The sequence below is a fragment of the Amblyomma mixtum genome, chromosome 3 (assembly GCF_055824585.1).
Source record: "Amblyomma mixtum isolate Tamu chromosome 3, ASM5582458v1, whole genome shotgun sequence".
Classification (NCBI taxonomy): domain Eukaryota; kingdom Metazoa; phylum Arthropoda; class Arachnida; order Ixodida; family Ixodidae; genus Amblyomma; species Amblyomma mixtum.
The window spans coordinates 375,905,626-375,922,862 of NC_143014.1; the positions used below are offsets into that span (position 1 = coordinate 375,905,626).

General features: G+C 46.1%; 1 protein-coding gene across 1 annotated transcript in view; it reads left to right on the forward strand.

Moving 5' to 3' along the window:
* Window positions 1-8,485: 8,485 nt before the first annotated feature.
* LOC149356843 (hemicentin-2-like) overlaps window positions 8,486-17,237 on the forward strand; it is a 107,528-nt gene continuing 98,776 nt past the window's right edge. The window contains exon 1 of the mRNA XM_089575376.1: window positions 8,486-8,783. Coding sequence (XP_089431502.1) covers window positions 8,486-8,783 — 298 coding nt within the window. The remainder of the gene's footprint in view (window positions 8,784-17,237) is intronic.

Consider the following 17,237-nt stretch of genomic DNA (forward strand, 5'->3'; position numbering starts at 1 on the left):
GCTGAGAGAATAAGCTGCCCTGTATCGGCAGATATATACATTCAAAACACCATTCAGTAGAGTGGAGAGCTGGGCGAGTCGGTGCGTGAATATAGAAAGCAAACCAGCGCAAAAGACACAACAAGGTAGACAGGCCGGCCTTAGAGATGGTCTTGTGACCCGCCCGTGCATGTCTAGGTTATCTTCAAAAGACGTGACGGGCAACTCAGCAATGCACCAATTCTGGGTCGTTGGTATATGAGCTTCGCGCAAAAAAGAAGGTGAAAAGAAACAGAAATGAGTAGAATCGTGATCGGTAACAACTTCCGATACACTTATTAAACAAAGGTGTTGTTTATATGCCAGAACGTATGCAAAGGCCATGAGTACAAAATACCCAAAGGCACACTAAAATACCAAAAAAAGAACTTAGAGGATTCAAAAGAGCTAGTGTTTAGCTTCGCTTCTTGAGAGGGCAGATACGTGTCCTTTTTATTTTTAATGCGAAAGCATTTTCCATGCTATGTCGGCGGGGTCGTATCCGCAAAATGTGTCGGCAGCAGTTGTGGGCAACTCAGAAGAGGTAGCGTAAGACGAATGGTAGTAATCGAAAGTGAAGGACGTGAGGATGCTGCGCAAAAAAAAGTGAAATCGAATGAATACTTAATCAATTAGAGCCAAAAATGTTCAAAAAGTGGGCGGGGCCACAGCAAACAGTGGCGCCAAATGTGAAAATGCTGGAAGTTTTGTGGAGCGAACGCGTGGCGTCAAATTTGGAAGTCCGGAATGAATACTGAGATGATAGAATGAAAAATGTGCAGTTAATCGAAATCCAATCAATAATTGATGATTATAGAAAGCGTCAAGAGTGAATTAAGGTGCACTAATTATGAATAAATGTGATTTATTAATGAATTAAGGTGAATAATGTGGTTTAAATGTGAATTAACGGTACATTAAGCTGAAGTGAAGGTGAATTACAGTCAATTAACTGTAATTAATGCTAATTATTGTGAAATGAGGTGAATTAAAATTAAATAAGTAAGAGCGAAGGGGGTAATTAAGGAATCTTTTAAAAACAAAAAAGCAACTTGATATGAGGCGTCGTCATTGCTTTCGCATTACTCCAATGCGGTTACCGCGGTGATCTCGAATTTTTTTACCTAAGCTATATATCTCCTTTGTTTTTTCGTAACCTACCTCAACACGCAGTGAATGACAGCAAGTGGTCACTTCTGCTGTTTTTATTTGCGATAAAACCTGAACCCCACTTTATTCACACCATCTCTTCTATTAAACTAGAGTATTCATATACAGGGCGTTTCATAAATTTAACCAACGATTTTAAGATAGAAAACGTGGTGCACTGGAGCGGGGGGAAACGAGAAACATTTCTTCTCGTCATGCGTCGCTCCACGCCGAGTTTTTAATTTCACTTAATGAGTTATTTGCCAATATTAATTGAGCAAATTTTCTAATAATCATTTTAAGGTAAAGTGCGTTTCGTTATGTTGCAGAGGGGGTCAAGAACGAACCGACCCAGTTTATTCTAGCAACGTACCTTCTACTTAGCCCTTCTTTCTGGCATTTAAAGAAAGCCCACAAAATTATAAAAAAAAGCACCACGTGAATGTGCTTAGTAATTCCGCGTTCCCAACCGTGATTAGAACGAACGAAACGTGGGCGCTGTCGATTTTCTGTCGATGGCCTGCCTATCACATATCGAAGATTTTCCATGAACAGGAAAAATGGGCTAGCGCACTTTCAAGCCTACGCTGAGAGCGTCGGTGAGGCCGCTCACTTCAGACGGTGAACGAGCACGCTTTTGGTTTACACAGAGAATGCGCATGGCAGTGCTACAATGTGGTCGTGAAGGAGCGTAATACCGTACTTTTTTAATATTTCGCGGGCCTTCTTTAAATGCTAAAAAAAGCCACGTAGAAGATACGCTGCTACAAAGACTGGATGAGTTGTTTTGTAGCTACAACTCAACGAAAGGCACGTGAATCTGGAGAGAATATTGAAATGTTTGCATAATTTGTCGAAGCTAATGAACTAATTAAGCGGAATTAAAAAAAATACTCCGAGGAGCGCCATACAGTAGGAATCAATGTGACGTTGCTTTCACCCAGCTCCGGTGTGCTACTTTTCAATCCCTCGTTCAAGTTACGTGAAGCACTCTATATGTAGGAGGGTTACGGCAAACAATGGTCCATTTTAGCACCCTGTTAAACTGTCGCTGCCAGTCCTGGGGAGACAGTCGACAACCGGGGCCATTGTTGGCAATGTAACTGGTTGGTGATGCCAGTATCTATGGCGCCATGGACTAGCAGGGTCTCTATTGGAAATGTAACGGAACGGTACTGCCAATATGAATAAATAGCCTCTAACTAGAGCCATTGTTGGCACTGTAACAAAGCGGCGCTGTATTGGGAGCAGAGTGTTGACGGTGGTTCTTTGTGGAACCGGTCTTTTACAACATATTTTCAATATTTTATCAAAATTCTATGGCGCCTGGGTATTCGGCGCTCACTGCTGGAAAAGCAGGCCTACAATCGGTGTGCACACAGTTGAGAGGCTCAGATCCAGCAAATGACGGTCGATGCTGCTGCAAAATGCTGCAAGAAGCCCTACCCAGAACATGTTGCCTGTTCATCATCATCATGATCATCATTTATTTTCCCTTAGGGACCCCTAGGTGGGCATTACATAAGGGGGGAGCAAAAATACGAAATCACAAACAATAGGAACATTTGAAATATAACAGTGAAGAAAGCAAAACAATTGTTAAAAGAGCATTGAAAAATGAAAAAGGGAACAATCACAGGTACACTGTGGCCATCACGCTATATATCACGCTTTTGACGGTCCTGCAACTGCGATGAGTACTCCAGGACCAGCGGAGGCGTGCCGAACAAACACTTTCAGGCAGAAATATATGATGCGGAATTCGGAGGAGTCGGTGGATTGCCGAAAGTATTTGACCCTGAGCACAGGGTCGAGAAACAATGTATAGGGCACAAAGGCTCACGTCCTACAAATGAGGGTCTATGCTACTTCTGCGGAATGCCCATAGACGCTCCTCGGAGGACCTGTTGCCGGTTGTCGCTGCCGGCAGCCCAGCAACGGCTATGGATATCCGAGAATAAGCCATGCCGATGCGAATAAAGGATTTCAACTTAGAGTAGGTGTGAGCAAAATTCAGTGGATTCAGTGCGTTGCCTCAAGTAGCTGCCGCTCAGTTCCCAAAATAATGGGCCGAAAAATGACATGTAGAAAAGAGAGGCGGAGATCAGGCATTTGAGAGTAGGTGATGCTGCTGAAAAATGCAGAAACACGTTCGTAGCAAGTGTAAATAAACGTCAGCTGTCGCTATTGGCGGCGCTAAAACGGCGATCGATTTATCACAGTCAATTTTAGGTTGACGTAGCCAGACGTGAAACTGTGAGGAAGCAGTGGATTGTCGCAAGTATTTTGCTATCAGTTTGCAAACCATGGGGCTAGAAAATGTATGTAGACAGAAGAGATGCTCAGATGCGTCAAATGAGCAACGATGCCACTACAGGAAAACGCAGAAGGACGCCCCTCACGGAAGTTGTTGCCGGTTGTTGCTATTGGCGTTGCTAAGATTAGCAGAGTCGTGGTTCTAAGATTAGCAGAGTCGTCAGGAATAAACACTTTCAGGTTGTTGTAGCCGGGGGGAAATTTCGAAGGAGGCAGTGAGTTGCGCAAGTTTACGGCTTTCATTTTTCAGAATACCGGGCCGAGAAACTGCACTCCCGCCGTATAAGGGAAGCTCAGATCCGGCAAATGAGGGTCTTCACTGCTGCTGCGAAATGCAGGAGGGCGCTCCTTGCAGGGCGTGTTGCCGGTAGTCGCTGCTGGCGGTATTGCAGCGGTGTTGGGTATTAGAGAATACGGAGAGTCGGCACAAATTAAAACTTGCAGGTTGATGTAGACGGGTATGAAATTCTGAGCAGGCAGTGGATTGCCGCAAGCACGTTGCCGTCAGTTTCTAAAGAACCGGAAGGAGAAAATGCATATACGCACAAGCAAGGCTGTGCTGCGGGAAGTGATATTTGATGTCAGAATTCCAAAGTGCAGGAAGACGCCCATCGCGGTACATGTTTCCGGTTGTCGCTATTCGTGATGCTGCAACGGCGATGGGTATTAGAGGATTATAACAAAAGAACTATAGCGCAACCAAGACGAACACAAGAAAGGACCACACAGGAGGATTGACAGAGTAGTCAGGAATAAACAGTTTCAGGGTGTAGTAGGCGTGAGAGAAATTCAAAGCAGGCAGTCGGTGGCCGCAAGTAATTGGCCCTAATTTTCTGAAAACCGGGCAGGGAAATTGCATGTACAAAAAGAGGCACAGATCTGGCATATGAGAGCCGATGCCGCTAGCACAAAATGTAAAAACGAGCCTCACGTGGGACGTGTTTCTGGTTGTAGCAGCTGGCGGTCCTGCAATTGCAATTAGTATTCCAGGAGAAGCAGAGTCGTGACAAATAAACACTTTCAGTTTGAAGCAGCCGGTTGAGAATTTCGGAGGAGGCAATGGATTGCCGAAAGTATTGGGCCCACATTTTCCAGAACACCGAGAAGGGTTGCTGCAAAGTTTAGAGGCTCAGAACCGGCAAGCGAGGGTCGATGCTGCTCCGAAATGCTGAAAGACGCCGCTTGCGCCGCGCTTTTTTGCCTGTTGTCGCTGCCGACCGTCCAGCAGCGGCGACAGGTATTCCTGAATACGGCATGCCGCCGCGAATAAAAGCTTTAAAGTTAAAGTTGGAGGGCGTAAAATTCCGTAGAGGCAAAGCGTTCCAGCAATTAGCTTCCGTTCAGTTTTGACAAGACCGGATTGGAGACACTAAGTACACAGAACACAGGCTCAGGGTCAAGGCCATTTCTGGCAAATCCTGAAAGACGTCCTTCGCGAAATAGCTTGTTGATTTTCGCTGTAGCCCCTCCAACAGCAATGGGTATAACAGCATTAGACAAGCCGTCAGGAGTAGAGGTTTGCATGTTTAACTCCCCGGGTGTGAAACTCGCTGAGGCAGTGTGTCGCTGCAGAGTTCCCCACTTTTCAGAAAACCGTCTCGAGGAAACGTGTATGTAGATAGAGAAAAGGCTTATATAAAGGATTATATAAAGGCTTATAAAAGGCCATAAATGCAAAGCTATAGTGGAACTGAGAGACGTACACTCCGCGGAAAGAAACGAAATATTAAAAACACCGTACAATGAAAAAGGCACGTAGAAGCATGCAAGGTAACATGAAGTTCGGCGCAGTTGCTACTAAATGGAGACAGACATCCCTGGTGGAACTTGTTGCCAGTTGATGCTGTCGGTTCAGCTGCAACAGAGGTGGGTATTCCGAGATTAGCCGAGCCGTTACGTTTGGAAGCTTTCATGTGGACGTAGGTGAGTGTGTAATTCGGTCCAGGCTGTGCGTTGCCGCAAAGAGTTTCTCACTTTCGTCAACACGAGCTTAAGAAACTAGACACAGAACAGAGACTCACATCCGGCATATGATGTTCTACGCCGCTGCGGCAAAGTGCATAAGGGCACCCCTCGCGAGACTTGTCCGTTGTTGGTAGCCAGGTTTAACATTTGGTCGAGGCAGTGCGCTGCCGCAAGTAGCTGGTGCTCAGTGTTCAGAACACCGGTGCGAGAAAGCAAGTAAACAGGAGAGAGGCTCAGATCCCGCATCTGAGAGTCCATGCCACTCATTCCTAATGTAGAGAGAAGTCTCTCGGAGTTCCAAATGACGGTTCTCGCCGTCGGCGCTGCAACAACGGTTTAGGTACACCAGGATTGGCCTAATAGTCACCAGGAATAAAAGCACTTGTGTTGTTGTCACTCTGTCTCTGTCCCTGTCTCTGTGGTGCCACACCAGTATGAATTCGTACCAACTCGCCCAATTTTCAACCCTTATAAAAGCTATCCAGCGGAAACGCCTGGTGTGAAACTAGTTGGAGGCATTGCATTACAGTAAGTCACTCAGGGTTCTGAACACTGAATTGGAGAAGAGAAGTACACAGAAGAGAGGCTCTGAGCATTTGTCCCTCACTTTTTAAAAAAAAAAAGGAAACTCAGTGGGATCAATTGTAAGTACCCACAAGTAAAGGTTTGGGTCCCATACATGTTGGTAGACGCCGCTGATATCAAATGCAGAAAGAATCCCTTTGCGTGATTGTAGCCAGTTGGTGCTGCCGCCACTGCTGAAACGGTGTTGTGCATTCCAGCCTCAGCCGAGACGTCAGAAACATAAGGTTTCAAGTTGATTTCGGCAGGTGTGAAACTCGGGGGAGGTAGTGCGTCGCCGAAACAGTTCCTCAGCTTACAGAACACAAGTACGGGGAAACGTGCAAAATAAATAGTTTCAGATTGTGCACATGATGGTTGGAGCCACTGCTGCCAATTGGAGAAAGACACTAATCGTAAACCCTGTTGCCGGTTGTTGCTGCCAGCGCTGTGGAACGGCGATGATGGGTATTCCAGGATTTGCCGAGCCGTCACCAATATATCTTTAAGGTTGAAGAGCCTGGAATAGAATTCAGGTGGAGGCAGTGCGTCACGGCATAGGTTGTCCCTTAGTTTCCAGAGCACCGGGAGGGAGAATTGTAATTGCGCAGAAGGAAGGCTGCAGGTCCCACACATAAGGATCAATGTCGGCTCTCAGTGCTGAACAACAAACCTTGAGGGACTGGTCGGTTCTCACTGCCGGTGCTGTTGCCATTAAGAAGGGTATTCCAGGGTTGGCCGAGCCGTCACGAATAGCTTTCAGTATTAACTAGGCGTTAAATTCTGCGGAGGAAATGTGTGGCCGCAAGGAGTTGTTCCATAGTTTGGAGAACAGTGAATGAGGGAAACAGGGTGAGGGAAACGGTGATAGTGGTTTTTATTTACTATTGCAATGTGCCAGCGCAAGTTCTCTCTATTTGTTATCACTTGAATAAAATGTGTTTTTTCATAATAGAAAATTAGACGTGAGTCAGCGCTTGTTTGTATCCTCTTTCTGTACGTCTTGAGAACACTAAACGGGAAAACTCTAGATACACAGAAGCGAGGTTCAGGTCGCGCAGAGGACAGTCGGTGCAGACGGCGTGAAGTGCAGAAAGACGACCCTTGGGGGCCTTGGTGCCGGGTATGGCTGGCGGTGCTCCTTCACTGGCGGTGGGGGGGGGGGGGGGGGGGGGAGTGTTAGATTGGTGCTCCTTCGCTCGACTTGCAAGTGCCCCTGGCTCTAACAAGAGGGTCTTATGTGAGGGACATATAACCCTTTGAAAGTAAGTCACTGTTATGTATTTGGGTGTGTATTTAGAACGTCAATATATTGCATGTTTTCTATCTTGCAGTGTTTGTGACACAGTCTCATGTATAACTGATTGCTTGACTAGATTGCCACGGTAATGTTTGACACTAATTACGTTATTCAAGTGTCGAAACATCAACACCTACCCCAGCGAACTATTTATTTCCCTTGCAAACAGCTTACTCTATTCAAAAATTTTCATTTGGATGACACTTTGTAGAATATGCCAAGAGGGCCACGATGCCCAACTGCCGACTCTATTTCAGTGCGAAAAATATTTGTGTTGCTGTAAAACCGGAACTCTTAGCCTAAGTCTTTCTCAGTGCTGAAAATATCCACACCAAAAAATGGGAGGCGCCACACACTAGCTGTGGCTCAGAAACATTGGGAATAGAATGTTTTCAAGCAAAAGTTACTTAGCATGGTAAAATTACATTAAAATAATGTAACTATGTTCTCGACACATTTCATCGGAGTATTACCTACAGGGTGCCATAAGAATGTTGCCTGTGGGTAGGAAACGAGGAACACAGAATTGAACAGCAGCAGGCCTCACATCAATCACAGGGTGGATGAAATTATCTTGGGACACAAAAGGCGACTTGGACGAGATTCTGTCACTATCGTCGAAGGCCAAGTAAGAGGGAACGCACAATGCATGCTTTTCTGCGATGTTAGAACAGCGTCCAGCAAATAGCAGCAGTAGCAGTGTCGCGCCTCGCTGGCGGCTCATAATTCCTGAAGATGATTTCTGCAATAAAAAAGTTTCCATTCGCAGTAGGTTAACATATTATCTGGTACGCTCGCAGTTTAGTTTCTCCACTGCACTCTATTTCCGCAGTCATTCATAAATGTGCGTACTTAGCTGCAGCTCTTAAATCATCGTTTACAATTGCGACCTTCTTGTGAGTAGAAGACCCTGTGTGCAGTTTTTGGAATGGTCGACAAACGCCAGTGCCAGTGAGTGTCATGTATGTAAACTACTTAACCCTGCATCGGGCAAGACCTGTTTGTGGTGGCTAAGTAGATTTGGCGTTCGGCTGCTGATCGCAACATCGTTGATTTGATTCCGATCATTGGAGCTCTCTTTCGATGGAGGTGAAATAGCAAACGCCCATGTGTTATGTGATTTGAGCGCACGTTAATGAATCCCATATGGTTTAAATAAATCTGGGGCTTTCAAATATGGCGCACCACAAAGCCCACGTGTCATTCCGGGACGTTCCACCCACAATGTATAACCTACCTGCCTCAGGCAAGTCGCTGGCTCCTGGCGCCGATATGGACGTCGCCTTGGACTTGGAGAACGCGCTGGCCGTCGTCGTGAGGGCACCAGGGGCTGGGCGCTGGCAGATGCGCGTATCCAGCGCCGACGGCCGCCACACGGTCCGGGCCACGGGCGTCAGCGAAGCGGGATTCCGGCACGGCTTCTCGCGGCAGCCCGTCGAAGGATTGCGGCACACGCAAAGGACGCCTCTCAGTGGTGAGCACCGTAGTAGATGTAGAGTTGTAGCATTTCTTGAATAGAAGCCCATACGTTCAAAACATGGCGGCTTGCGATGCTGAGCGAACGTCATTTTGGAAGAGGGAGTTGAAATAAATAATGACGTCGTAACTAAAAAAAAAAAACGTGACGCAATACTGACATGTGTTTTAACGGTAAAAATAAATTCGGAACTCCTGGAGGTTCCCTGCGACACGAGACAAGTGCGAAGAAAGAATACACGACCAGTGCCGACTATAGAAGCCATTTTTGGCACTCAGTTCTCGTATATTTTTCCCTTCCCCTAGTCTGCTGAATCAGGCTGAATTTCAAGGTTTTAATGTACCAATAAGGCCAGGTAGTCTTCTTACTGCGCGAGAGGTACATTTTTCATCGTCATCGGCTTGACTACGCCCACTGCAGGGAAAAGGCCTCTCCCATATCTCCCCAATTAACTGTGCTGTGCCAGCTGCAGCCATCCTATCCACGCAAACTTCTTAATCTCATAGGCCCACCTAACTTTCTTCCGCCCCCTCCTACGCTTGCCTTCTCTTGGAACCCATTCCATTAACCTTAAGGCTCATCGGTTATCTTCACCTCATCATTACATGCCCTGCCTAAGCCCATTTCTTCCTCGTGATTTCGGCTAGGATGTCATTGAACCACGTTTTATCCCTCACCCACCATGACCTCTTCCTGTCGCTTAATGTTAGACGAATAATTTTTCTTTCCACAGCTTGTTGCGCTGGCATTAACTTAAGTTCAGCCCTCTTTGTTAGCCTCTTCCCCATAGGTGAGTGCCGGTAGCATACAGCTGTTATTTATTTTCCGCTTTAGGTACACTGGTGAACTGCCATCTAAGAGAACCTGCGAAATGCGCTCCACCCCGCGTTTGTTCCCTGACCTCATACTCTCTCTTAACGTTACGCCTATCAATTTCCTTTCCATAGCTTGCTGCGTGGTCTTCAATTTAAGTTAAATCCTCCTCGTTATCTTCCATGTTATCTTCCTCGTTATCTTCCAGGTGAGTTCCTGTAAGATACAGATGCTGCATACTTTTCTATTCAGGGGTACTGGTACACTGCCATTCATGATGTGAGAGAACCTACCAAATGCGTTGCGCTCCATTTTTATTTTTCTAGTTATTTCGCTCTCGTGATTCGGATCTTCGGTCACTACCTAGTATAAGTAGACGCGTTCTCTTACCACTTCCAGCACCTTCCTACCAACTGTAAACTGCTGTTCCCTTCAGAGACTGTTGACCACTAGTTTCGTTTCGCGCATAATAATTTTTATACCCATCGTTTTCCCCTATCTTTCTAAATCATTTATCATACTTTACAGTTCATATGTGGAGTGACTTAGCAAGACAATGTCATCAGCGAATTGCAGATTACGAAGGTATTGTCCATTAACTGTCATTCCCAGCTTTTCCTATCCAGGTTTCTGAATACCTCCTGCAAAGAGGCGGTGAACAGCATTGGCGAGATTCTGTCTGCCTGCCTTACAGCCTCCTCTATTGGAATTGTATTGCTGGCATTATGAAGAAATATTTTAGCTGCGCAGCTGTTGTATCTTCCAGTATTTCCACACAAGGCTCTTCTACATCCTGATTCCGCAATTCCTGCATGACTGATGAGGTTTCTACGGAGCAAAATTCTTTCTCGTAATCACTGAAGGCTATATATAGGGGTTGTTTATATTCTGCATATTGCTGTATCATTTGATGATAGTCTGACTAAGGTCCATTGTCAAGTATCCTTTACAGAAGCCTGCCTGATTATTCGGTTTATTGAAGTCTAAGGTTGTCCTCATTCTATTTGCGATTGCCTTAGTAAATACCTTGTAGTGGACGGACAGCAAATTGATCGCTCTGTAATTTTTCAAGCCCTTGACGTCTCCTTTCTTGCAACCTAAGACAATGTTAGTGTTTTTCCAAGCTGCTTGTATGCAATTTTTAGGGCTCAGTCACTTTCATGCAGCGTAAACATTGAAGGCAGCATCCACTTCGTGTTCCCAAGAGATGGGGCGGTAGATTTATCCTTTCACCAGTGTTTACAGTGATATAAACATATGTACTCCTGAAAACACTGAGAAGTGCACACAGACCGTTGCGTTTCTTCACCTTGACGAAAAATGATTGTCGCGCAGTATTTCACTCAGTACAGCCAACACAAATCGCAATCAAACAGTCCCACTCCAGATCCAGCAAATTAACAGAATTCACCACGGAACAGACGTTTTTGTACAAGCTACCAACAGTAATCCGAAAGTCACATCTGGGACCTCCTACAGAGACGTCATAAGACACTTTTCTAGCTGTTATAGGCATTCAGTGGAAGTGGCACATCACAATACCAAAGCGACTGTGACACTCTACCGTTGCAACGGGATGCTAGAGGAGCAGTTATAACTGTGACAGTTTGCCACAGAGCGGCAGTTCTTCGCATCATGTCAGCTCTTCGTATCGAACCACGCCGTTTTTGCGAAGGCAGCGGCTTCGGAACCGTACCACGGGAAGTGTGTCTTGCATGGAATAAAAGAAGCGCGTACACTTAGGCGACGAGAACGTAGGACGCGCACAAAAAGTAACCAAGCTCTTCGAATTAACGCTGATAAAAGCGAGCAGGCGCACGCAGCAAAGTCACGAAATGACGCTGTGCGCCAGCCAAGCCCGGCAGTAGCCGGCAACTAGCGGCAAGTAAGCTGCGGAATAGTCAAAGTGCATGGCATAAGTGCAGCCGTCCGCTGCTCTGAGGGAACAGGAATATAATTTTTTTATAAACAAGCGTTGTACTTTCCTACCAAATGTATAGAACTAAAACACTTAAAACCAGTAACCGTAGTGATGTCTTGAATGGTAAGAAGACCATAAAAATACAACCAGTTAATTTTCTCTTGGTCACCCTCACCGGCAATTTTAGACTTAATTTCTACTCCGCAGTTGATATCGCTGGCATTTGATTTTAGACTACAGTGGACTCCCGCCTTCGCGACCTATGTCAGTTGGCCTTGTGAGCACGACGAGCTGCCGCAGTTTTTTTTTTAAAGCGAAAGCTTTACTACTTGCACTTTCAGCCTTTGCCGTGGCGCGGCGGTGCCACCATTGACCTTTAGTTGACCTCTGTGTGACGTCATGTGTGACATCACGCCGAAGAGAAGTGCGACCGACTCGCGCCGTCGCAAGCCGCGGCGGTGCCACCACCGGCGCCTAATACCTGCGCTCTCCGCTAGGAGCCCGATTGTGGCGTTACGCTGGAGAGATTAGGCTCGACTCACGTCGCTAGAAAGCAGTAGCTGTGCCAACCACCAGCGGCTTAATATTGCTTCGCGATCTCGCGCCGTCCGTGTGCGACGGCGGTGCACATGTACGGCGGCCTGACTGGACTAAATTGTACTGTACTGTACTGGATTGGATTGGATTAAATTAGATTAGATTAGATTACATTGGATTGGATTGGAATGCATTGGATTGGATTGTATAACAGATGCATCGCCACAAGTCTAACCACTAGCACCACCACCAGCTACACTACCAGCTGAACCATGGCTAGGTACGGATATTGCTTTCGCAATTACCGGGCTTAACCGAGCTAAGCCACAGCGAATTTTTTTTTTCATGCACGCAAAGACAGACAAAGCAGGTAGACAGACATGCAGGCAGCGCGGCGAAAGCGTTGTACACGTGAAGGCCTTTGCCCGATGACACTCGCGGTCATAATGAAAAACTTCAAGATAGGTCTTCAAAATGCAGCATCCTGGGAGACAAGCGTGCCGGAAGTTGCGTTGTTCTGGTGTCCGTCTGGTCCGGGCACTCAGAGCTGCGCAGAGAAAATGCATTGTAGCTGCTATGGCAGGTGCGTTTTTTGCGCCTCCCGTAGGTGGATGCGGAGAAAGGCAAACAAAAATGGATATCTATAATAAACAGTAAACCTTTCTCGGCGGCTTTCGGTTCTCCATGCCGGGGCAAGCAGCAGCAGCCATGTGGTCCAGGCACTCTTACTGCAACGGTCGCAATCAGCGTTGCAGTTCCTATGGAGGGGCAGTGAAGTTCGTGGTGCCGTGTTTTGTTTGCTGCATCCGGTCGCTTTATGGGAATGCCCATTAAGTCCTTTTTCTTAGGCCCTCCGCACAACCGCACAGAAAGGGGTCAGTGAACCCAGCGGGAGAAGGGAGGCGCCGAATGGCGGGGGATTACAGGAGACGTCAAACTCCCCTCATGGACTCAGTCGTTAGGCGGCATCCTGTGTACACGTGTGTACGGCGAGGCTGACCCGCGCCACAGTGCGTGGCTCTTTGTACCATGTCTGCAGCGGCATGCTTTGACATATTGTCACGCTAGCTGCAGGCATGAGTAGCGACGACGAGAAACAGATGAGTTGAAATGGCGTTCTTCGAACTTGGCGGCAACCGGACGTTGGGAAAGCGAGTGTTCGCGAAGCTCGCAGCGGGAAAGCATAATTATCCGAAATCGTGATGGTGGAAAGTGTGGATATGTGTACAGTGTCGCGATGAGTTACCTTCTTTCCCCAATCATTCATTGGTTGTGTTATTCTTTCCCCAACTGCTGATTGGTGGTATTTTCCTTTCCCCAATAAGTTATTGGGTGGATGTTTGTATAGTACTTGATTGGTTATTCTCCCACCGAGGGCGGGGACATAGGATTTAAAACCAGCTGCTTCGGCAGGACCGAGGGCTGGTTTCGTCACCTAGAACTGCGAGCCAGTCAATTGTAAATATGTTTTCTCCTTGCTTGTATCCTCCGTTGTGCTTTTAATTGTTATAAAAGTTAACCTCTCCTAAAGTGTCCTCTTGCAATGTGATTGAGCAAAAACGAATCTTCAAGACGTCAAGAATCCTTCAATCATCATCATTAACTAAATTTCCCTCTACGAGATCAAGAGGGAATCCAACTGGGGCAGTCGATCTTTTTCGTTCAAAAGCCCGGGCAGGTTCTTTTTTCATTCACTTTGTCCATGCTTTGGACAGTCTCGCTAAATTAACATTTTACTTGCCTAAGTTCAAAAATTGGAGCATATGAAACTTACTTTTTCGTTTGCTTTCAAATTACACTATTCTTCGAAATTTTTGCTTCCACATACTTTAAGATATTCGTTAAAATATCGCAACTATATATTTATCGACTCATTTAAAGACTGTATTATTGCTCGTAGAAGGAGATATTCTGGGCCTCGTCATAGCCGAGTGTTTGCGCAGCCGTTTTGCAGGAACAGAAAAATGTTTAATTGAATAGAAGAGAAACAAAAGTAATAGCAAATAGGTGGTGAATGCGCGAAGAAAAAAGGAACTAAAGCCTATGTGCCTTTCATTGGTTGTGAGTTTTAGACGAGTGCTCCTTTTTTTGGACATTTACTTTTGAAAGCAGCAAAAAAAGAAAAATGGTGATGCTCCTGTCTCGGAGTGCCCCATTACGCCGGCCGGCGTAAACGCTTTTCCTTTGTATCTATGAGATGCGTGGGCGTAGGTTTTAGGATGTGAACGGGCAGCGCGTTCGTGCGAAACGTTCCATTCATATGCCCTGTGTGTAGGGCCATGTTAGGACCCGCCGCATTTCTTCGGCCTTTTACCGCCCTACCAAGTGCGCCGTCTGAGAGGCGTTTCGACGTGTTTGGCGCGTCTCAATACTACGCGTCTTGCCTGATTACTTGACGACAAAGACTGCGCAAAGTGAAAGGCGGGGCGAATGCAATGCGTGGTCACGCGCACACCCTCCCTCCCCCCTTCTCTCTTAGCGCGCACCCCACCTGAATACGATGAAGGCAGCGCAAGGTACGTGCACAGTGTCTTCACGTGATGAAACGAGACCACGCGTGGGTCGTCGTGGGACGTGGGTATCTTAGCTACGCTAAAAAAAGCAATTGGTTAAGGAATGCTCTGCTGCCCTACCATGGCTCCTGAAGCGTCGAATGCGATATAGCTCGGGGGGTGAACGAAAACATTATTCAAGCATAGTGGTTTCCGCTCTAACATGGTCTCCACAATTTGCAAAGACATTGCAGGCAGCTGTAAGGCTCCCTTCAGATAGCCGAAAGAAATTGGCACTGCACAAACCTTAAGATCTTTTTCAAACATCTGAATTCTGTATATGTGAAACGCCGATGTTTCAGAAATAGAAACGGAAAAAAATCCTGCTTATTCACTGGAAGTATATACAAATTTTTTTCATTGTTCTTTTACAAAAAAATATGTGAGTTCTCAATTTGAATTTTCGTCTTTGAAACAGCGCTTCACAGTATGGCGTTTGAACGGCTAGGGCGCGCCTCGGTATCATATGTTGTGGGCTGCTCCGCACATAGTAGTGACTAGTCGCCCAGTTATGTCTTCAGTTGTGGCAAAAACCTTTCTGTACTTTACAATCACATCTCATCAGGTAGCTGTTCATTTGAACCGTCCACAATAATGCATGCGGAGGAGGCAACATTGAATATGTTCTGGGAATATTCTGACAATGGCGTGTTTGCGCAAATATTGCGGTCAGTTACTACAACGCCGTAAGCATTCAGTGCTGTGTGAAGTGTGGCTGCCCTGTAGAGGTTTAGTACGCTTTATTCAGCGGAAGATTTAGCGCCTACGGCCGCCAACATATTCAAGAGCATGCCGATTGCACGATCTATACAAGCGTACAAATGACACCGCAAGGTTACCCTTTAAGAATCAAGGCGCTTCAGGGTACTTACATTACAGTCAAAGTATATGCCATAGAAAAGGTGAGCTGTGTCACATTTATTTAATAGTTTTTTAGCTGTGTTTCACGGCCTCCTCACAAGCTCACCGCATAGTGTAAAAGAGGTATGGCAGGCTTTCCGCACTAACCAACCAACAGGACCAATGAATTATGTTGGGAATTTCTGCGCGACCTAAGCACCACCTCACATCAGAGGTTTATGGTTCGGCTTGTAATAGATTTCAGTAGCTCTTCATTTATGCGCCTCTTTCTTGGTAGCATCGTGAGGTAGAGCTTTTCGAATTTTTATTCAAATCTGGTAGGTGATGTCTACTGTCACAAATTTGTTTCAGCGTCTTTCCTGAGTCATTCAACTTCGCTGCTGATTCAAACCTGCACCACGTGTGCCAAGTTTGCATAGTGGACGAGATTTACCACTTAAGGGAGGACTTCAGTTCTTACCTCTTATTCTTGAAAAACACTGTAGCGCAGCAACAGACGAAAACACAAAGAAGAGAAGCGAAAAGCACGGGCGCTGTACCGCTTGTGATTTTTGTTTGTGTTCATTCTGTTTTCGTCTTCAGCTGCTCTACAGTGTTTTTGAAAACTATGAACCAGCAAGCCCACAAAGCCACACTACCTATCTTTTATACGTGGTAAAACACAAAAGGAAGAAGCCAGTGATGCTATATAAAATAGCTCTCAGCCTCGACTTACAAGAGTTCCGCACACTTTCACATTGAATAGCGTACAATTGACAGAACACACTTTCTGGCTTTGAGAGTGGTTTGGAGGCCCGGAAGCCTTTTAGACGAATATTTTGCTGAAATCAGGACTGCTCAGACGCATCTTTTTTCATTTTGTCTGGATTGTTTCTTTAATGTCGGTCAGATAAACGATGCGCGGCCGAAGGGAGGGTTATCACTTACCACTAGCGCCAGTCGCCCCCAGCATCTTTTTGCCTATTCTTTTAAAGGGACACAGAGGCTAAATCCATCGCATGTAAAAAATCTATTCTCCGACTCTCTCGGTATCATGATGTTAGAATAGCAGTAAAGGACGCCTTTATTCTTTAGGGAAATGTGTTTTGAAAATTTCCAACCACTCGTTTGAAGCTCGCGACTTCCACACCGAAAAGAACTCTCTTCATTGATGTTTTGAAGGAAATCCTGATGCAGCCCAGCCTGTGCGATATGCGCCCAAAAAACAGTGTTGATGCAACGCAGAGTACTTGCCAAATTATATGGCGATGACGTGACTGTAATTTATCTCCTTTGTATTTGATACCTTATGGAAACTCCGTTTACACTAATACAAGCCTCTTTTTTTTCCATAACAAAAGTTACTAAAGTCGGAGCTCCCAAAGTAAAACTGTCTGGGGACCTCCTATCCGAAATACGTGAGTATAAGAACACTAGTTTGGCAGAAGAGCTGGAAAAGAGGTATAAATCAAATTGAAACCTATTAGTATAATTTACTGCGATGAATAAGTCATACAATAGTAGGCGGCCATACTTTTGTTGCGAAAGCAACACTGCGCTAGTCGCAGAGCCATTTCGCGGAGCTCTGGGAATGTGTGGAGGAACACCACCCGCGTCAGAACGGTGCAGACGTGCGTCGCATGCGCTCCCGCCAAGCAGCTGTTTTTCGGCGTTCAACTTGGGCCTGCGGGCCGGAAACTACCGCGAACAGATCCGGATTCTCCCTCCGTGCAAGGGGACACTGGATTTCGGGCAAACGGTGGACTATTTCACATTTCATGGGACTTT